The sequence below is a fragment of the Furipterus horrens genome, unplaced genomic scaffold (genome assembly GCF_987537825.1).
Source record: "Furipterus horrens unplaced genomic scaffold, mFurHor1.1.pri manual_scaffold_10, whole genome shotgun sequence".
Lineage (NCBI taxonomy): Eukaryota > Metazoa > Chordata > Mammalia > Chiroptera > Furipteridae > Furipterus > Furipterus horrens.
In genome coordinates, this window is record NW_028327180.1 from 100,892,717 (window position 1) to 100,913,691 (window position 20,975).

The 20,975-nt window shown below is 54.3% G+C and overlaps 2 protein-coding genes across 2 annotated transcripts in view; both read left to right on the top strand.

Annotated features, from left to right (window-relative positions):
* Positions 1-8,135: 8,135 nt before the first annotated feature.
* Positions 8,136-20,975, top strand: part of RADIL (Rap associating with DIL domain) — a 37,486-nt gene continuing 24,646 nt past the window's right edge. The window contains 1 exon segment of the mRNA XM_090288672.1: positions 8,136-8,727. Coding sequence (XP_090144798.1) covers positions 8,193-8,727 — 535 coding nt within the window. The 5' untranslated portion in view covers positions 8,136-8,192.
* Positions 16,140-18,843, top strand: PAPOLB (poly(A) polymerase beta). Its single transcript, XM_090289932.1, has one exon. The coding sequence runs from the start codon at positions 16,299-16,301 to the stop codon at positions 18,210-18,212; it is 1,914 nt and encodes a 637-aa protein (XP_090146058.1). The 5' UTR covers positions 16,140-16,298; the 3' UTR covers positions 18,213-18,843.

Here is a 20,975-nt window from a genome sequence, read left to right on the forward strand (position 1 = left end):
CGCCGTGTTTTCTCACTCTTGATCATTTTTCTCATGCATATACATCATAAACCGAGTGGTATCATCTAACGAATGCTCACAGGCAACAGAGCAAGTAAACAAACAAAGGAATGGTGTTCCTGGACGCGTCAGACCCGGCCAAGCACATCTGGCTCTTTGGCAACGTGGCGTCCTCGGGCACGTGTGCTCATGTTTGTGATTTTATGCTCTGCCCGTCGCGCATGGTCGTGTTTTCAGCCAATGAAGGTGATCCTAACCCCTCCAAGGCTTCCAGTGCAGCTTTTCAAATGTTCCCAGTCCCGAGAGCACGAGACTGTCCACACAAATAGTCTAATGACCACTGCGGAAGGTGATTTCCTCAGTCTCACCCGGCCGGAATTGTTTCTTTTTTATAGAAGTTACGGGGTGACACAGGCTAACAAAATCATACAGGCGGCAGGTGCTCAGTTCCATAACACGTTAACTGCACACGGCACATTGTGTGTCCACCAGCCCAAGTCAAGTCTCCTCCCATCACCAGTTGCCCCCCCACACCCCCTGCCCCTCTCCTTCCCCTGCCCCCAGGAAGCCTAACATTTTTGACAGTTACGTGAACGTAGTTCAACTTTTCTAGAACAGGCCAGACACTCAAGAGCGACGTAATTTGACGTGACCTGTTTGAATGGTATTGCAACCTTCGTCAGCTTGTTTGTTTCAGTGAACGTGGCCACGCGCCGCCCCGGCTCGGTTCCCTGTCTATGTGCGGATGGCTTGGAATCAGCATCTTCCCGTCCGTCCGTGTCTCGCCTGAGCCGCAGCTCCCTGGGCGCCTTGCCTCCCGCCGCAGCAGAATACACAGAGAAACGTCACACGGACTCAACCAACTGTCACGCCTCTGGGGTCCTGCTGGTTTCACTCCGGGCCCCCACCCAAGACCAGTGCCCGGACATACTACATTGTTGACTGAAAGTTGCTCAGGATATGACGTGGGAAGAGAAGGAACGATTGCTGTGTGTGGCTGACGAGTCTAGGGGGGAATGAAGGAACCCAGAGCGCTGCTATTTATAGGTCACGGTGCTGAGTTCCTCCAGAGTGGGACCGGAGAGTTAAATCGTGTGTTTGCCAGCCCCTCTAGTGAGGCGGGCGAAACGGTTTCTGAAAGAGAGGCTGGGACCTACGGCTGTCTCTGTGCCCGCACCCCCCCTTCCTCTCCTCTGGTCCCCAAACCCCGCTCTCTCTGTCCCTGCTCCCGCCATCCCTGGGCACCCAAACTTGGATCTAAACCAGACGCTTTTCCTTTGGGCTCATGTGGGCCTTTCCCAGGGCAGAGTCCCGGGACGCTGCCACCCTCTGGTGGCCCCGGAAGGCAGCTCACCCTTCCTTGTTGCCCAGGGGCTTTCCAAAGATCATCAGCCCTGGAGTTCAAAAACGGGTTTTGCTCCCCTGCACAAGGGCCCAGTGCTGGATACAAAAATGAGTAAAAGTCAGTTCCTGCCCCTGAGAAGCTTCCAGCGGAGGGAGAGGGTGAGAGGTGAGACGGGCGGATATCTATTCATCCCTTTGTTAACTGAGCACCTGCTTTCTGGGGCACAGATCCTAGTGTGTGTTAAATGCACAGATAGTAATGCAGTCCTATAACTAAACAAAGGAGGTGATGAGATGGAGCAGGGGTGACCGTCCAGACAATGGTCAGGGGACAGCGGTGGGGCTGAGCGTTGTCCAGAGGATGGTGCCAGCGTGCAAACCCCACAGGGAGAGCGTTTAGGGGGAGGATGCAGCCAGGGGAAATGTTTTAGAGGAGGGGGTGGGCTTAGGGTTGGAAAGCAGGAGTCCGGGGCTAGAGCCTTGTGGCAGAGAGCAGTTGGGACAGTCAGTGGGGGCCAAGCTCGGGGGGGAGGGGCTTGCAAGCCTAATTTATTCCAAGTGCCATAAGAGAGGATTCTAGGCAAGGAGTGACAACATGTAATTTGCATTTAAGCAACATAGTTTGATAGAATGCTGACTTGGTCAGTAAAGAGATTAAAAATAAAAAAAAGCCTGTGGCAGCCCAGAAGAGGGGCGTGGAGCCAAGCCCTGGGTCGGGGAGTCCTTCCCGGATAAGGTGTATTATCCATTGCTGCAGAACAAACCTCCTCAAAGCACGGGGGCTTAAGTCAACCACGAACATTTATCCCACACATAGTGGCTCATACCAGTAACAAACACTTATCGTCTCCCACAGTTTCTGAGGGTTGGAGATTTGGGCGCCGCGTTGCTAGATGGTTCTGGCACAAGGTGCCTCACTGGATGTGGTCGGGGTGCCGGTCAGGGCTGCATCCTATGAAGTCTCCTGCCTCTTAGATGGCTCACCCACATGGGTGGTGAGTGGTGCTGGCTGTTGATGGGAGGCCCTATTTTCTCTCCAGTGGGGGTGGCTTCCCCAGAGTGAGTAGTCCAAGAGAGAGCAAAGGCAGAAGTCACATCTTTTATAATGTAGCTCCGGAAGTCACACTGCCATTTGGACAATATCAGCCCTATTTAACAAGGCAAGGGACCCCACAGGGGTATGAAAACCAGCAGGCGTGGACTATGCGGGCCATCTTGGAGGTTGGCTACCATGTGAGCAAAACTTCATCTGGGTCTTAGTGAGTAGAAATTGGCCAGGTGATGAAGTTGGTGTGATGGGCTGACCTGTGTCCACCTAAAATCCGTATGTTGAAGTCCTGACCTCCAGCAACTCAGAATGTGACTGTTATGTGGAGATGGGGACTTTAAAGGGAGGATGAGGGTAAACTGAGGTCGTTAGCGGGGGTGCTAACCCAATATGATCGGTGTCCTTATAAGAAGGAGAGATTAGGACGCAGGGACAACCATGCCAGGCCACAGAGAGAGGACAGCTGTCTACCAGCCAGGGAGCGAGGCCTCAGGAGAAACGCACCCTGCTGGCACCTTGACCTTGAACTTTTAGCCTCCAAGACTATGAAGCAGTCAAGTTCCGTTGTTAAAGCCACCTGGTCCCCGGTATTTTGTTATGGCAGCCTGAGCCGACTAACACGGTTGGGAAAGGAGTTTCGGGGCTGAGGGAAAGGCCTGAGCAAGGATGTAGAGGTGTGAAGTGGTGGAGTCATACCAAATAGCTGGCATTACTAGATCCTAAAGGTTGGGGGGGGGGGAGCAAATGTTTTCTGTAAAGGGCCAGATAGTAAATATTTTAAGCTATTTGGCCTGTCAAGTCTGTTGTGTGAAAACAGTTATAGACAACATGTAAACAAATGGATGTAGCTCTGCTCCAATAAAACTTTACTTATAAAAACAGCAGCTCAGGATTGGTCCCCGGGTCATAGTTTGCCAACCCTCGCTTCAGGGTGTGAGGAGGGAGGGCTGGTGAGCCTGAGTCATGGTGAGAAATATTATTCCTTACAAGGAAAACACAGGCCGAAACCCAGCCCCCCGCCCCTGATATTTGCCTCTTCAGGGTCTGGGTGAAGGGAGGTTGTGTATGGATATGGGGAGCCCCATAAAGGTTCCTGTGTGTATGTGTACGTGGGGAGCCCTCTAAAGGGAGTTATTTAAACACACAGTCCCAGGCTCAATTCTTGGCTCTATCTCCAGCTGACCTCTCTGAGCCTCTATTTCCTCAGCAGTGAAGTGGAGTAACCATCTGCCTCACAGGGTTGATGTGAGCTGTATGTAAATGGGATGACCTAGGGGAAGCCCCTAGCATAGGGTCTTTTCCCTCTTTCCACTTTCCCTTAGCCAATATGGGGTTCACACTGCACTAGCCGCCAACACAAAGGGTCAGAATTCTGCATCTTTATATCTGAGGCCACGTGACGCCCCCAGGCATAGTGATACAAAGGGACCTGTCTGTGAGAAGTCTTTCTCCAAGGTGAAACCCCAGCCGGAGGGCTAGTGCCAAAGTGAGCTCTAAGGACACGAGCTTCTTTTAAAACCCGGTCACCCAAAGAGGGTGTTGGGCCAGAGCCTCGGAGCTGACCTGGCCCAGTTTTGCATTGTTTTCAGCACAAGAGTGCCATGATCTGATTTGCCTTTTAACACTCTGGCTGCTGGGTGGGAGGCAGATTGTAGGGGAGGCGGAACCAGCCACCCTCATCCCCTTCTCTAGCCTTAGATGTTTATATATTGGGCTGCCTCTTTCGGTGAGAGCTTGCCTTAGCCTGCTCCCTTCTTTCTTGGCCCCGTCCACTGCAGGACTAATAAACAGGTGGGGATAAAAACACAGCCAGTCCACTTGCCCCCCAGAGCACTTGGCCCCTGAGCTTAGCCCTGGCCCCGCTCCTCCTGCCGAGGCCCCTCCCCTTGAACTGTAGGAGGGGGTGCATTGCACAGCCCCGCCTCTCTAAAACTAGCCCCGCCCCAACCCTAGAGATCCCGCCCCTACCTTCGAGGCCACGCCCACACAATTAATTGGTCGGCAAGTAGCGCGGGTGGTCAGAACAACCTCTCACCGGCTCCGGTCTTTCCCTTGAGGCCCCGCCCCCTGGAGGGCTCGGTTCTGTCCATTGGATGGCTGGCAGCAAGAACCAGCACCGTGCCCTAGTCCTGCGGTCACCGGCCCCGCCCCGAGGAGGCCCCGCCCCAAAGAAGCCCCGCCTCGCGGCCCACCCCCTTGAGGCTCCGCCCCGCCCGTCCGTTGAGCTGCCGGCAGGAGGCGCCGCGCGGGTCACGGCAGGGACCCAGGGTAACGGCGGGTGTGGGCGCCACGCGGGAACGCTGCTGCGCCGGCAGCAGGCTGGGCTGGAGGTGAGTGCTGGGTGCGCGAGGAGAGGTGGTGGACCTGGGGCGCTTCGCGGCAGCCGGGGCTCCGGGACGCAGAGGCCGAGCGGGCAGGGAGGCCGAGGGACGCGCGCTCGGGCAGCGCGGCCCTCACGGGGCATCTCCCGGGCCTCCCAGGCAAGGCTTGTCCTGTTGCCATGGAAACAGGCCAGCTCTAGGCGCCCGCCGGCGCGGCATTTGGGGTCGGGACCCGAAGGCTGGCCACTCGGGTGAGGGCGGCCCAGCGTTTAGGTTCCAGGGGGTCTGCTGCGGCCATTGCCTCCTGGACCTCGGGCCTCCCACGCAGAGGACCCCCGGGCCTTGGAGGGGAGTCTGGCAGCGCGGGCGCCGCGGGGGAGCGGGGCCCAGGGGTCCACACGCTCCCTCCAGGTCTGCGTGACACCCCCCACGCCTCCCTCCCGCAGCCCGTCCTGGTTCTCCTGTTCGCACGCCGCGCGTCCCCCACTCGTGTGCCAGCTGAGAGCGCTGTCTCCCAGCGCCTTCTGTGCCGTCGCCAGCCCCTCCGCGAGCTCTGCATCTAAGCCAGCTGAGCCGGGGCCCCTGGGCCCTCGGGAGGGGCCGGCTTCTTCCCCTCGGCGGGCCGTCGGCCGGGCGGCTCAGGCCCCAGCGCCCCGTCAAGTGTTTGGTTAACCTGAATTGCCGAAAAGAATTTTCCAAGTCCCCGGTGATTACAGGTGTCTCCGGTTAGCCCGGGCCACCGCTCGTGCATTCCAGAGAGGAGCCAGCCCCGAACCCCATTGGTGGAAAGAGAAAAGTCAGTCCCGTCTTAAGAGGCTGGCGTGTCAGAATTAAATCTGATTAAGTTATTTTGTACTGAAAAGCACCGCTCTGGCGGGAGCTGTCGGGACAGGGTTTACGGGCAGTGGAGATAAAGCAGAGCCTGCGCGGCTACCCTCTTCCTTTCCTGTCCTGGTGGAAACGCTAATGGATCCCACATTGCGGGGCCCGGCCTCCACCCATTTCGTCAGCCTCGCGCTGACCTCGCTCGCTGCACCCGCCGGTGTGACTTGAGCTTGTTTTCATCAGAACTTGGACGCTTCTGGGAGAATGAGACCAAAGCCAGCCTCTAGAAGTGACAGCCAGCAACGCCCTCGGCCCGCGTCCCCCCCGAGTATTAACGTGAAAGGCGAGAGAACCGCGTAGGAAAGGGTCAGGCCTCCCCACACGGGATCTGGTTACTGGGGGGTGCGCCCCCCTCTGGAGGGTATTCCTCCACTCTTGGCCTCTCTAAGAACGAGCCTGTCCCATTTTGACAAACCGGCTGCATTTGCCTTTGGTGACTGTGAAGGAAGGTGACCGTCATGGCTGCACGCTGAAAGTGGCCTCGGAGAGTGGCCACGAGAATAAGCTTCCTGATAAAACTGATCAGGGTCTGTGTTTACGGGGACCCCTGGGGCTTACGAAGGGGTTACCCCTCCTCCTGACAGTTTCCGCCCTCTTTCCCCATATGGCTGACTTTGCGTCAGAATCTAGCTCTGGGGGCTGCTGGAAGGAGGGAGTGGCGCTCACTTCCAAGATCCTGCGAGTGTATCTGTAATGTTTTTAATCTCTTTTTTATTCAAGCAGAATTGTATTTGCTTCAGATGTTACAGAACCTAGATCCACCACGGTGCAAAATAGCAGTTCACTTCCCCATTGCATCGGGGGGCCTTTTAAGCCCCCGTGTTTACTTCACGGCTTTTCTGGGATGGTTTCTGCAGTTTTCAGCATCGTATTTAAATTCATATTCAGACACTCTCTCGAAAGGCAGAGGTTTGAGTTCCAAGCTGCTACTTTGGGTTTGGGTTGGGACCCTGGGCTCTGCCTGAAGGAGGAGGCCCGGTCAGGCACGTGCTGGTGGCAGGGGCATCCCGGAGGCAGGTGCCGGCAGTGTCGGAGGCCGGCTCGTGCCTTTCAGAAGGCGGGTCTGAAGCTGCCCCTGCGGTGTGCGAAGCCGTGCGCTGGTCATGCGTCTGCTCTCCGAAACGCGTTGCTGCAAATGAAATCAAAGCCTTTGACAGGCACAGGGGGCAGGGCATTGCCAGCTCTGGCCTCCCCAGGACTGACAGGGGGAGGAGAAAGGAAGCCTTTGACACACTCATTTGTTACAGCCCCTGAGTGCCTTTCGGGCGCGTCCCGCTCAGGGCACTGACTGCTTCATCTTCAGAAGGTGGCTCCCAATAGAAGCTTGGCTGCGGCACAGCGTGGGCCGTAGGCTGTCAGACCGGGGGCATATCCCCGCTCCACCCCCAAAGCCTCTTCCAGCCTGTGGAGACATGAGTGGCTTGGGACTGGGGGTGCTCACCTTCGCTGAGTTTAGTGCTGACATTTGTCAGAGTGGCAGGTGCCCAGTGCTGCCAGGTCCTCCCTGGGACCTGGACACTGTTTCCAGAGGCTTCTAGAAGATGAGCTTTTCTTCTGTGGTCCGTCTGCTCTTGTCACTGGTGGGGAGGGGGCACAGCCGTGGGGGTGCTTGGTCAGGCGGTGTGTGTGCTGTCCGGTCCTCCTCCAACTTGCCGTGGAGCAGAGGCGGCCCCGTGGCCATGCCTCCCGCCCCCAGCGAGCTCAGGGGAGCCTGATAACCCGTCTCTTTAGAACCAGGGCCCTCGGAGCACTGAGTGCGCGGAGGGCGCTGGGTTGGTGATTGCATGACGCACCAAAGCGCCCGGGAGCGGTTTCCTAACCCCCACCGGGACGGCCTCTGGGGCCTGGACGGGCCGGGTACCGGACGGGGTGGGAGGAATGCGTACATTCCAGTCATGCCTTCCCCAGTTCTGGAGGAGCCCTTGTGTGCACCGTGGTCGTACGGACGCCTGAGTGCTGCTGTCCCAGGGACGCGGCCAGGACCGGCCATGGCCCGCTCGCCTCGTCCCACTCGTGTTTGCGATGAGGCTCCTGCCACAGGCTGCGGCGGAGGAGAGGCTGGGGGGAGGGAGGCCGGGCGTTCACGCCCTCCGTTGTTTACAGCTTCTCTTTGGGGGCGATGCGGTGGGTGGGGGGCTGCCTCGGGGAGGGGGGCCGCCCTGCCAGGACTCTGCACATACCGCCCCTGGCCATGGCCACGGCGCACTGTGTCCCGGCTGCACCCTGCGGTCTGCCCGAGCCTAGCACTTGCCAGGGGGATGCTGGGACCCTACAGTGGAGCGTGTCTGCCTCTTGATGACGTCATCATGCTTTCTAGTAGTGGCTTTGCCTGATGGGCTCTTGAGCCCACTCACACCTGCATTGCCCACTGTGGTCCCCACTGTGGGGACTTGGCCGAGGGTAGCACATCTGCTGCTGTGTCGGGGCGCTAGGCCCCGGACGGACTGTGAAGTCTGTTAAGTACACGTGGGCCTCGTTTGCTTTGGCTGCTCCTGGTGATGAGTGCTGACCCGCCTTGTCTCGCCTCTCAGGATACGGCCGCTTTCCCACCGCAGGCAGCGCCTGCAGTCCTCACCCATGAAGGCCAGCCCACCATGTTCTATGGGACCCACTTCATCATGTCTCCGCCCACCAAGAGCAAGCTGAAGCGGCAGGGCCAGCTGCTGTCCAGCGTGCTGTCCCGGACGCTGAGCTACAAGTACCGCGACCTGGACGCCACCTTCGCCAGCCTGGGTGCCAGCGATGACCCCGCGGAGCTGTCCACCCAGCTCTCAGCCCCCGGGGTCTTGAAGGTGTTTGGGGACAGTGTCTGCACAGGCACCCACTACAAGAGTGTTTTGGCCACTGGCACGTCCAGCGCCCAGGAGCTGGTGAAAGAGGCCCTGGAGCGCTACTCCCTGAGCCCTGAGTGCGCCAACCAGTATGTGCTATGTGACGTGGTGGGCCAGGCCGGCGACTCCGGGAGACAGTGGCAGGCTGAATGCTTTCGGGTGTTTGGGGACAACGAGAAGCCCCTCTTAATTCAGGAATTATGGAAACCCCGAGAAGGCCTGTCCCGGAGGTTTGAGCTAAGAAAGAGATCAGACGTGGAAGAGCTGGCAGCCAAGGACGTTGACACCATGACCGCAGGTAAGCAGGAGACGTGGTGGCAGGGGCTGGTCAGGGGAGGGCGGAGAGGCGAAGAGCGGCCGGTGGGGGCGGAGGTGTCTCTTCTCGAATGGGGCCTCCGCCTGCGTTTGAGGACTGCAGCTTACACTCCCCCCTTTCGCGGCGGCCTTCTGGAGGCTGGCGTGCTTGGTGGCAGCAGTACCAAGGGTGTTGCAAGCAGACCGCTCCTCTTGAATAAGGATTGTTGTCCCTGGCCCTGGCTGTCCTGCCATTAGCTGCAGTGACACCGTGTCCACTGTGGTGCAGGCGCGCTACAAGAAGTCCTGTGCCCGAGGCCCTGGGTGGCTCTTAGAGACAGCCCAAAGGGAAGATGGAGAAGCCGGCCCTCCAGGTCTGCGGGGTGCATTTGGGTGTGTGCGGGTCAGTGGGTGCCGGACAGCGGGGCCGGTGCTGGAGGGAGGCCCAGCCTAGAAGCAGTTGGTCATTGTCCACGTGAGGTGCGCAGGCAGCTGCGGCAACTCTGGGCGCGGCCATGGGGGGGGCGGGGTGGGGGGCTCTGTGGTCACAGCCCTGGGTCTGGCTAGTATTCAGTTGGGGGAAAGAGTTGATTATCTTAATAGGTAAATGAAACAAAAAGTAACTTCTCAAACGTCAAAGGCTCTTAGATCATATTTGACTTTTTCTTAGTGTTCCCTAGAAAATGGTGGCTTTATGTGAGTCTTATCTTATGTCGCCCAGAGTGGAGGGACAGTAAATGGCCCCAGGAGATCTGGCATGCGGTTCTGGGGTTCTCTGGGGAGGAAAGGGGCCTTTGAGCTTTTGCGGAGGAGTTGTGCGTGTCCCCGAGCTGTGCGTGTCCCTGAGGGGTGGTGATTGCTCTTTGCTCCAGCTTTGCCTCTGGGGCGGGTGTGGAGCCCTCGTGGCAACTTTGGGCTGTGAAGACGGAGGTGTGGGGGGACTCCCAGGGGCGGGTCCCCCTCGAGCCTGGCCGGGACCGCCGCGTCACACAGCGACAGTGGCGCCACAGTTGCAGGGGCCCTCTGTCACCTTAGGAGGATGGCTTCGCCTCTTTGGGCCTCAGTTCCGCTCCCTGATCCGGGGAATGGGGTTCACGGAGTACTGTGTGCGTGGCACTGGCAGAGCATTCAGCGTGGCGCTCGGGAGAGCCCGGGTGGTGGCGGTGCCATGGCGAGCACTCCCGCGCGTGGGAGCAGGCTCGCGCCCCACAGGCCAAGGGCGCCTCTGGCAGGCAGCAGGGCTTTGTCACCGAGTGCGCAGTGCCGGCCCGCGGGGTAACAGAGCCAGCCTGCAGGATGTCGTTGTTGTTTCAGTCCTGCAGGCCAGGCCTTCTGACTCCCGCCCCCACAGGCCTCGGTGTCTCGTCCTGACCCCCCTCATTCTAGCAGCGGTCCTGTGAGGCCAGCTGTGTGGTGTGGGTGGGGGACCCGGCATTCCGCCTGAGGCCATTATCCTGCCCTGTGTTTTCTCTGCTGCAAAGACATGCGGGCCAGGGGCCAGGCCTGCCTGTCCTGAGGTCGCTGGGCTCTGGGGACCTGGGCAGCGTCTTGGAAAACCTGCTCCATGTCGCACAGCTGATTCTTGGAGGGGAACCCTGGAGGCCAGACACCGCCTGTAGGAAGTGGCACTTGGTCTTCTGCTCACTGACCCCTCAGAGACCCGTTCCTTTCACAGCAGTTGAGGCAAGAGCGGGCCTGTTGCTCACAGCCTGTTCAACGTGGTGGTGGTTTTGCAAAACCTTTCAAATAAAGAGTCTATTGAGCTGGCCTGGTCTCACTGACACACTTCTCGGGCGGGACGCGGGTTGTGTTACCTGCCCGGAGCAGGCCTCCCAGGCCCCGGGGAGGTGGCCTTCCTCGCCAGCCTTCCACGCGGGGTGTAGCCCAGGGCAGTCTGCGCCTCCTGGCCTTGCCAACCCCGTCGCCAGTGACAGTGAAGGGGGTGTGGTGACAGACGGTGTTCCAGGGCAGGCATGCTTGCTCCTGTCATCAGAGACATGGATGGGCCAGCCGGTGCCAGCTGAGGACGGCCCGGGACAGACGCGAACGGCTGGGAGCCCTGCTCCGAAGCCTGACCGGAGTCCAGGACCCCCCAGTTAGCGTCTGTGTTTGGTTACTCCGTGATGCGTGCATAAGCAGACACAGTGATGGGGTGCACACTCCCACGTGTGCACGTGCGGCACGCACACGCCCTGTGCTGCAGCTTCTGTGGCTCTGCCGGCGGCTGTCGTGCCACTCGACCGCACTTCTGAGCCCTTCCGCCGTCTCGCAGAAGTCTGACCCGAGGGAGCTGAGACACCATCTAGCCCCACTGCCTGAGACCCTGAGACCTGCTCGGTGGCAGCTGCGCAGCCCAAGGTCCCCCGTGCCATCCTCACCAACAGTGGGGACCACCGAGAGACTCAGTCACTGTGGAGGCGAGGAAGGAGAGGGTGTCGGTCCAGGCTTGGTGACTGTGTGTTTGATGAGAAGGGATCTCGGGCTCATTCGTCTCCCCTGGGAGGGGCCTTCGTCCCAGCTTCTAACACTTGTGGCCGTGATCCCTCGTGGGGAGGGGAAGGCCTGCCTTGTTCGTGTGCGTGCCTGCACGGGCACGTATGTGCGGCACTGATGCCAGCCTTCCTGAACACTAGTAATTTTCACTATCCCAGTTATTGTCCCCACGGTAAAGGACTCACTGCCTGTTAGTGACTGGGGCTCACTGGTTGTACTGGCTTCCAAGCGGGCCTTCAGCCAGAGCCCCCAGCGCGCATCTGAGGAGCAGCTGCGTGTGGGCGCTGGGAGCTCCCGCAGCCTGGCCTGCTGCACACGGACCGGGATTCCCCAGGAGACTCCACGGGAAAGTGGGTGTGCCAGACACTTCCGCGGGCACTGCCAGCAGAATCCGGCCCATCCCCCCGCACCGTGCACTCAGCCACTCTGGCACTGGTTTTCCATAAATATTACCTTTCCGCAGCTGCCACTTCCCCTGATTTCCAGGGGATCAAAATATTGTGCACTGGCGTGGGAGCCGAGGCTGGTGCAGCCAGGGTTGCAGAGCGGACCTGCCGGCATTTCCCCGCAGGCGGGCACTCAGGGCGGGGAGCTCGGGATCCTGTCCCTGCGATAAAGGCGATCAACTCCTTCGGGGAGGGGTGGCGGCCAGGCCATGTGGTTGTCGTCAGCGGCTTGGGGAGGCCAGAGAAGGGTTTATTGTGCCTCCAGGATGGCAGAGGGGATTAGACTGCAGTTCTCAGCCTTGGCCCCGTTGGCAGTTCGGGTCAGTGGGTCTTTGCCGCGGGGCAAAGGCTGTTTAGCCGCGTCCCCTCCCACCCCCCCCCACCCCCAGCTGCCAGCCGTACGCCTACCAGTTGTGGCAAACAACAGTTTCCGAGGCCAGTGCCCTGAGGGGGAACTCGCCCTGGACTGGGAACCATGGGTTTGGACCCCGGGCCTGGACTCAGTTTGGATGAGCTCAGTTTCAGCCACACCGAGCCCCTCCCCGATGGGGCCAGGGTCACGTGCCCTTTGACCATCTGGCACGCTGCCCCGCTTGCGGCACTTTCTGCGGGGGCCGTGAAAGCCCGGAGTCCCGAGAAGGGTGACGTGTGGTGCTTCTTTTTGTGCCTGTGGGTGCCTCTCTGTGTGGCCTTCCTGGGCCCCGGAGGTGGTGTGTGAGTTGGCTCCTGGGAAGTAGGACTTGCTCGCTTTGGTGCCCTCTTTGGAGAACGGCCAGCTTACAGCGTTTCAAAAGCCACTGCCACTTGAGGTTCTCTCTGCAGGTCCCACAGTTCCAGGGACATCTCTGCTTCAGACACTGAAGGCTGGGACTCGCTGCCCTTTGAATGTCTGTGTGGTGTCTGGCGTACAGTAGGTGCTCATTAAACGCCCGGTGAAGGGCTGATGCTAAGTATAAGAATAAGCTCCTCTTGGATTCCCTGTGCATTCAGGACTCTGGAGCGAGAATTCGTTTTCTTTGCGGTGGGCCAGGGCCAGGGAGCATGGTGGCATGCCAGTGGTATGGCCGTCCACTTTTGCAAATTGTGGCTTCAGTGACCAGGAGTGTGCTGCTCTGGCACCTGGTAGTGTGACCTGCTAGCCTCCCCTCTCTTCCAAGCCCAGCTGAGTGGCTGGTGGAGGCAGAGGTGTCCTCTTTGAGCACCCAACTTTGGGTGTGTGTTTGTCCTCCTACCTTGTCATCCACAGATGGGCAGATGGGGCCTGACCCCTGGTGACAGACAGGGATGTTGAGGCTCCATCTGCTAACGGTGCACCGCAAATCCTATTCTCACATGTCCCCCAGCCTTGCTGCAGTCAGTTGCTTTTGACGTTCGCTATGAATCTGAGTTTTAACCCTTTGAGTGCCAACATCGCTTGAGCGACACTGACAAATTTTCCCCAAAGTGCCAGCGTCACTCCCAGCGACTCTTTCTTCGATGGCTATAAATGTAAATCGCAACAGAATAATTTGTATTTTGTTTTATTCTTTTTTTTTGTACCTCAGGTTATATATTGATATAACTTTTTCTCATGTTGATCCAAATTTCGAATTATGCATGGCACTCAAAGGATTAATAACTCTTATCTCAGGATGGGGGAGGGAATTGGGTTGTTCTCTCCGTTTATTTAGGAATAACTGCCTCTTGAGTGGTGAGTAAGGCTTGTTTTCACCGTATTCTGCATGTGGAGAATGTCTGCTTTATGCAGTTTTGTGAAAAGCAAAACAACCCCCAACTTTTTTTCACCAGTCTAAAACTGGAAAAGTAATTGAATTTAAAAGACATTTAAGGATTTTTAATTCAAAAAGGACATAAAGGTGAATGGTCCGTTGCTCACAGCCAGTTTCATCCTTTGATTCACTGCTTAGAGTTTTAGAAAAATTCACAGCCTTCAGTTTCACATAAGACTGGCAGTGTCAGGAGGAGGCTTAACTGCCTCTTCTCGCGGGCTGGGCGGTGCCCACGTAGGGCCTGGCTGGCAGCATCCACCCTCCTCTGGGAGACTTCCGGCCATGCTCTGTGACGAGCCTCTGAAGGGAGATGCTCAGCGCTTAACACAGAAAATGGGCGATCACGGCGGGACACATTTGCTGGTCTCTGTAGCCATGAAACTTGTTCAGTATTGACAGCTGTGTAAGGAGGAGGCACAGAGTCCTGGGCCTACAGGGGTAGGGAGCTGGAACTGAGGCCCCCAAATACAGCTGGAACCCTTGGAGGGCGGCGCATTGAATGAAAAGATGGAGCAAGAAGAGTCTGTTACCTGGTAAAGGAGATCACAAAGACTTACCTTTCCTGACCTGGGCTCTGGGTGGGGGAGACGAAAGACTCTTCCCTAGAGTTGAAAACTACCCTTCTTCTCATGTGTTTGGGGTTTAAAATCAGACTACTGATGTGGCCTGGATAACCCCTGGATTAGAAATTAAATTGCAGTGCCCGTAGTGTGATAGTATACGAGGACATATGAGAGAAACAAAGCGCATCCTCTTTGGAAGGACACATCCTTCACACAGTCATCCCAAGCCTCGCCAGAGGTGAGCTCATAATCCAAAATTACGAGACCCATGAAGTGATGCTACTCTAAGTGAGTCAGCAGAAAACAAGCTACAAGTCGGATTCTCAAGAACATTAGGAGTTGTGAAAGACAAACACCATATGATCTCACCTAATGAGCAAAACAAACAAATGAGCAAAACAGAACCAGAGGCGTGGAAACAAGGAGCAGACTGACAGCGACCAGAGGGGAGGGGCAGGGGGAGAAGGGGAGAAGGGGAAGGGTCTAGTCAAGGAACAGGTTTAAAGGACCCATGGCCATGGACAACAGGGAGGGGACGGACTGCGGGAGAGGGAGGAGGTGGCGGGGCAGGGGAGAGCAATGGGGGGAAAATGGGGCAACTGTAATAGAACCACGGTAAAAAAATGGAAAAAAATAAAAAAAAAATAAAAAAGAACGTTAGGAATTGGGACCACTACATAACATTGAATAAATAAACCTGTTTAAAATGTTTAAAGAAATAAGAGGTAGAAGAAAAACAGGTGAAAAAGAATGTCATCTAAAAAGGCAGGAAAAGTTTGGAAAAGAACAAAATAACGCTTCTAGTAATAAAAATGTAAGCATTTAAAATGGGTGTTTCCGTGATGGCGTCACCAGCCGACTAAACGCAACTGAGAGAGGCTCGGAGCGCTGAGAGGTGGCTCTGCCATCACCCTGAAGGGACAGGGAAGGACACGGAGAACAGGACGCGAAGGTCTATCACGTCCGTGTCTGCCCGAGGAGAAGCAAGAGCACAGCGGGAAGTACATGTCCCAGGGACACCTAAAGATGTCCCGGAGGTCACGATGAAAAGCATGAACTTCAGGCATCCCAGTGTGTCCTGCGTAAGATAGACAAAAAGGAATTTACCTCGACACCTAGGGGTGGTACCGCACGTGTGGAAGTAAGTAAAGGAAACCACATTGGAAATGGAGTTGGGAAGCCCTGGGGGGAGCTCCCTGGCCCTGCCACTGCCCACATGTTGCACATTCTCCTCCGATAGGAGGAGGCTGCCCTTGCACTTCCGGACAGCAAGCTCACGCTCCTACAGCAGGACGGAAGGTTTTCTCCTCGCCTAGCAACAGGCCCGGCCAATGAGAAACTGCCGCGACTCAGCCAGTGGGCAGTCACTACACTTCCAACGGCCACTCCGGTTTCCTCCAATGGATACTGTGTTTATAACAATCCCTTCCGATCCAAGCCCTCCTTTTTCTCTCGAGGTTCCCTCCTCTGTTCTGCAGACCTGCCTATGGTTTGCTATAGCTTGCGTGTCCGGAGTTGTAATTCCTCTGCCAACGCGAATAAATTCATTTTCTGTGGGCAAAGTAACTACTTTATTTTTAACGTTGACACAGGGCACTAAGGACAGAGAAGGTCTTTACAGCTGCCAGAAATAAAAGGCAAGCGTTAGCCTGATCGCAGACTTCGCAGCAGGAATCGTAGAAACCAGCAGGCACCCGCTGGGGCCTTCAGAGCAGGGAGAGAACAGAACGGCTAGCTGGAGGTGCCAGCCCGGCTGAACACGCATCCAGGCACCAGCCGCAGCGGCTTCAGCCCGGGCTGCTTCCCTCCAGCAGACCCTCACTGCGAAGGGGTTTCTAAAGGATGGGCCTTGGGTGGAAGGCCAGCTGAAGATACCCCCGGAGAGGAAGTAGATCTGAGGTGTAAGAAGAAACGGTGAGCAAGGAAGCAGATGGTAGGTCAAGCTAAACACAAACACAGTAAAAAAGCCAAAAACCAAGGCTCCGCCCCGCCCATCCACCGCCGCAAGCCTTGAGCCTGACGCGCTAATCGGTGGTGGACCCCTGGAAACTACAACTCCCGTGAGGCTCTGCGCGACACGCATGCGCTTTCATGTGCGTCCGTGCGTGGCAGTTCCAGAACGCCGCGTCGAGGGCCTGGGCGCCATGTTGGGGCTCAGGGAACCGCGGAGAGACGCTTGAAGCGGCGGAAGCGGTAGGACCTGGTGGGAGCCCCGCCCCTCCCGCCTCAGCGGATCATGACCCGGGCAGCGGCCGAGGGGGTCGCGGTGGCGGGGGCCGTGGCGTGGCTGGGCCAGCGCTAGAGATGACAACGCCGGGATCACAGCAGGCCCCGCCGTGCCCCAGGCTCTGCGGCATCTCCTCCCCCATCAGCTTGGCTGCCCCCAAGGAGACGGACTGCGTGCTCACCCAGAAATTAATCGAAGCCCTGAAGCCCTTCGGGGTTCTGGAAGAGGAAGAGGAACTGCAGCGCAGGATTTTAATTTTGGAGAAATTAAATAATCTGGTAAAGGAGTGGATACGCGAAATCAGCGAAAGCAAAAGCCTTCCTCCAGCCGTAATCGAAAGCGTCGGCGGCAGGATCTTCACCTTCGGCTCGTACCGGCTGGGCGTGCACACCAGGGGCGCGGACATAGATGCGCTGTGCGTCGCGCCCAGGCATGTCGAGCGCAGCGACTTCTTCACCTCGTTCTATGATAAACTGAAGCTCCATGAAGAAGTCAGAGACTTAAGGGCTGTGGAGGAGGCATTTGTGCCAGTCATCAGGCTGTGTTTTGATGGCATAGAGATAGATATTTTGTTTGCGAGATTAGCACTGCAGACTATTCCAGAAGATTTGGACCTAAGAGATGACAGTCTGCTTAAAAATTTAGATATTAGATGCATAAGAAGCCTTAACGGTTGCCGGGTAACCGATGAAATATTACACCTAGTACCAAACATCGACAACTTCAGGTTGACCCTCAGAGCTATCAAGTTGTGGGCCAAATGCCACAACATCTATTCCAACATATTGGGGTTCCTGGGCGGTGTCTCCTGGGCCATGCTAGTAGCAAGAACTTGCCAGCTTTATCCAAATGCAGTAGCATCAACTCTTGTACGTAAGTTTTTCTTGGTATTTTCTGAGTGGGAGTGGCCAAATCCAGTGCTGCTGAAAGAGCCTGAAGAGCGAAATCTGAACTTGCCTGTATGGGACCCAAGAGTAAACCCCAGTGACAGGTACCATCTTATGCCCATAATCACACCGGCGTACCCACAGCAGAACTCCACCTACAATGTGTCGGTCTCAACAAGGATGGTCATGATTGAGGAGTTCAAACACGGGCTTGCTATCACACATGAGATTTTGCTGAGTAAGGCAGAGTGGTCCAAACTCTTTGAAGCTCCAAGCTTCTTTCAGAAGTACAAGCATTATATCGTACTTCTAGCAAGTGCACCAACAGAAAAACAACATCTAGAGTGGGTGGGCTTGGTGGAGTCAAAAATCCGAATCCTGGTTGGAAGTTTGGAGAAGAATGATTTCATCACACTGGCACATGTTAATCCTCAGTCATTTCCAGCACCCAAAGAGAATCCTGACAAGGAAGAATTTTGTACAATGTGGGTCATTGGGTTAGTGTTAAAAAAGCCAGAGAGTTCTGAAGTGCTCAGTATTGATCTCACCTATGATATCCAGTCTTTCACAGACACAGTGTATAGGCAAGCAGTAAACAGTAAGATGTTTGAGATGGATATGAAAATCGATGCAATGCATTTAAGGAAAAAGGAACTTCATCAGCTACTACCTAATCACGTGCTTCAGAAAAAGAAAACACATTCCATGGAAGATGTCAGATTGACAGCTTTGAATGACAGCAGTCTGGACTTGTCTGCAGGCGGTGAAAACAGCACATCTGTCCCTTCATCTACAAGTGCTATGAAGACTGGCCCAGTAACTGGCACCTGTCAGGGCAGAAACAGCCCCACACTGGCTGTAATGGCATCGTCTGTGACCAACGTACAGGTCACTGAAGTTTCCTTGCAGCAAGTGAGTCCCAGTGAGGGCTCAGGGGCTGCACTGAGCGAAAGCATTCTGCAGACTGCCCCACAGCCAGCCATTTCTCCACCACTGAAGCCCACGATAGCTAGAGTTGTTTCTTCAACACTTTTGGTAAACCATCCATCCAGGCCTTCAGGGAGCACAGCAACAAACATAGCTAATCCTATAGTAGGAGTCTAGAGGACATTCTCCCCTCATAAAGAAGAAAGGACCAAGGAAACCAGAACAGAAGAGGAACGATTTTGAAAAGAGACAGTACAACTCAATTTGGAACTATTCAGACAGCAGCGTCTCTGTTGGGCTGGCAGGAGACATCCCATACAGACCTTTCCAATATCCCTACCCTCCCTGCAAAGCCTATTCCTGTTAGCAAGAATTCAATAAAACAGATTGAACTGATAAAATTAACCTCAAGGATTCATAAATAATGTCTGCCAACTCAATCTGTTGTCTTCAAATGCTGAAGGAGGAGAGTGAAGGGTACGAAACTAGACAAGACTCAAAATAGATTTAGGCTTATTTGGTAACTTCCTTTGCTGGGCTAATCTTGATCAGAAGTCCAGGTTAGTACATGAAGCTAAATGTACTGTTATTAATGTGTAGATTATTAATGTGTCAGCAACAGTTATATTAACTTTTCAAAGGATTACTTCCCTTAAAGAGAAAACAAGAAAAAAACAAACAACCCTCCAGCTATATGTGTACCCATGACTGACATCTGGACTGGATTTATGTTTGTGCACTGTTGGGGGAAACTTGCAATACACATTGGTATCAGATATCCTTATGTTGATGATGTAGTGTATGTGTATTATTAGAGAGTAGAACTAATTTTAGATTTTTAAGCTTGATGAATTTTGTTTTTTTCCTGAAGAGTTTTTCTCCATTATCAATCTCCAAATTGGGTACCCCTGTGCACTGGTGTACTGTACTTCAGAAAAAGCATAAAAATACATCCAGCTCAGTCCCTGGGAGGTAGCTGTAACCCTTTAAAATGAAATATCAGCTCTCAGGATGTAAGTTGACATTGGAACAGTAATTACTGATTCTTTCGTTTTTATGGGACATGGTCAAGAACTACATTTCTCTGTAGAACTGGTTTATAGTGTGTATGGGGATAGAACAGCAGACACTCTTTTGGAGCGAGCAAAGCCCCATGTACTCTTGTCCTCAGTCATTTGTCCTAAAACAAAAGAGCCTTTTGGCTCCCCAGTTCTTCTCTTTGCTTGTACGCACAGGGTATGCTTATATTTCATAAAAACCCAGAATGCTGGTATTTTTTTAACCATGATATAAAAGCAACAATCCTGTGGCCACATGGCACAAGACACTAAATTTTTGTTCCATGGCTAATATTTTAGTAAAAACTGCCTGAAAGTAATGCCCATGAAACATGTTATTCGTCTTGGATGGCCCTTTGATCTCTGCACATGAGAAATTTGGTGTCCTCCACAGAATACCTGTTTATAGGGCAGTCAGCGTCCACTTTAAACAGGTAAGCAGAAAGGTCTTTTCTCCAAGAAGTGTACGCCAGTAGTTGCTTTTAAGTGACTTTTACATCTAGAAAACAAAAGTTTCTAGCAGGCACCTGGCATCTACTTGGCTTTCTACTCTTTTGTTTTATCCTACAAGCTATTAGGAATACCAGTCTTTAAACTAAAAACACTCATGATTAAGCAGCAGAACATCCATGTTTAGGAAACACGAATGACAGCAGGTGTGGGTGAATGAAAGCCACCTTTCTTAGTCTGGACACGGCACCCCCAGCAGGTTCTCCGGTTAGCCTGCTCCTTTGCTCCTTCCTACCACGTGCGCGTTTCTCACATTAAACTGCCGTTCCTTAAACCCCTTCTCGGTCCTTCTGGACTAATTTTTCCAGCTCTGAGCTATAATTTCCCTCCTTTGGGCTCTGCAGTAATGAGACTTTCCAGCACTGCTTTCTGAGGTCTGGTGCACGGTGGTCCCACCTCCCGCAGCTCGTCCTGTGCAGGCGCCTGTCCCGTCCGCTACAGTCCCGAGTCAGGTGCAGTCTGCCCAGTGCCTGGGGATGTGCAGTGGCCATGGCACGGGGCTGAAATGACCAGCTACCAATTTAGTCCTGTCATTATGTTGACATGCAGTTTTACTAAGCTAGAAACTTGGACCTTTTTAATTCTAGTTTTCATTACCTGAATATCAGACTATGTTTTTATGTGATGTATGTAGTGTCTCATGGCTGGAGTTTGCTTTGTCTTATAGTATCTGTTCTCCTTGTATTGTGAAGTGCTATTTTGAAAACAGATGGTGTATTTCTCCATTTAAAACAATAAAATTAACAGCAAGGAAGTTAGTAAAGGGATCTCAATCTGCCATTAACAGTTTGGATGTTCTTACATTGTTTTGGAGGAGGGTAGAGACACTGATGAAGTTTTTTACTTTATTCTAGAATTCATATTATAATATTAGGGGAAATTATGAAAAGGCTAAAGTTTCAAATCAATAAGTGTAAAAAATGGAGTTTAAAAACCTAATTCTAAAGAAGTCAGGAAAGAAAGGGGGGCATAGAAAAACAGTGTAAAGAGAAAATACAATCTTAGATGGTGGAAATGAAACCAAATATATCTGTCACTGTGTATAATAAATGGACCAAACTTCCTGACTAAAAGACATTGTCAGAGTCCATGGAAAAACTAAGCCCAGCTGTATGCTATTTTATTCACAAGAGGCACACCCAGAATGGAAGACGGAAAAGAATGGAAAAAAGAAATGCTGATGAAAAGGAGCTGTTTCGTAACAATATCATCCAAACAGATTTAAAAGCAAAAACAATCAGCAGGGACAAAAGGGACCACCGCGCTCATGACAGAAGAAATACCACACCAGGAAAACGGAGCAGCTGAAGACTGGTTTGCACCTAACCGGCTGCAGCATGAAAGAACAAAGCAAAGACTCACAGAAATTACC

Bases quoted from the DNA above. Each gene is read 5' to 3' on its own strand.
- PAPOLB (XM_090289932.1), top strand. From the start codon at position 16,299: ATGACAACGCCGGGATCACAGCAGGCCCCGCCGTGCCCCAGGCTCTGC.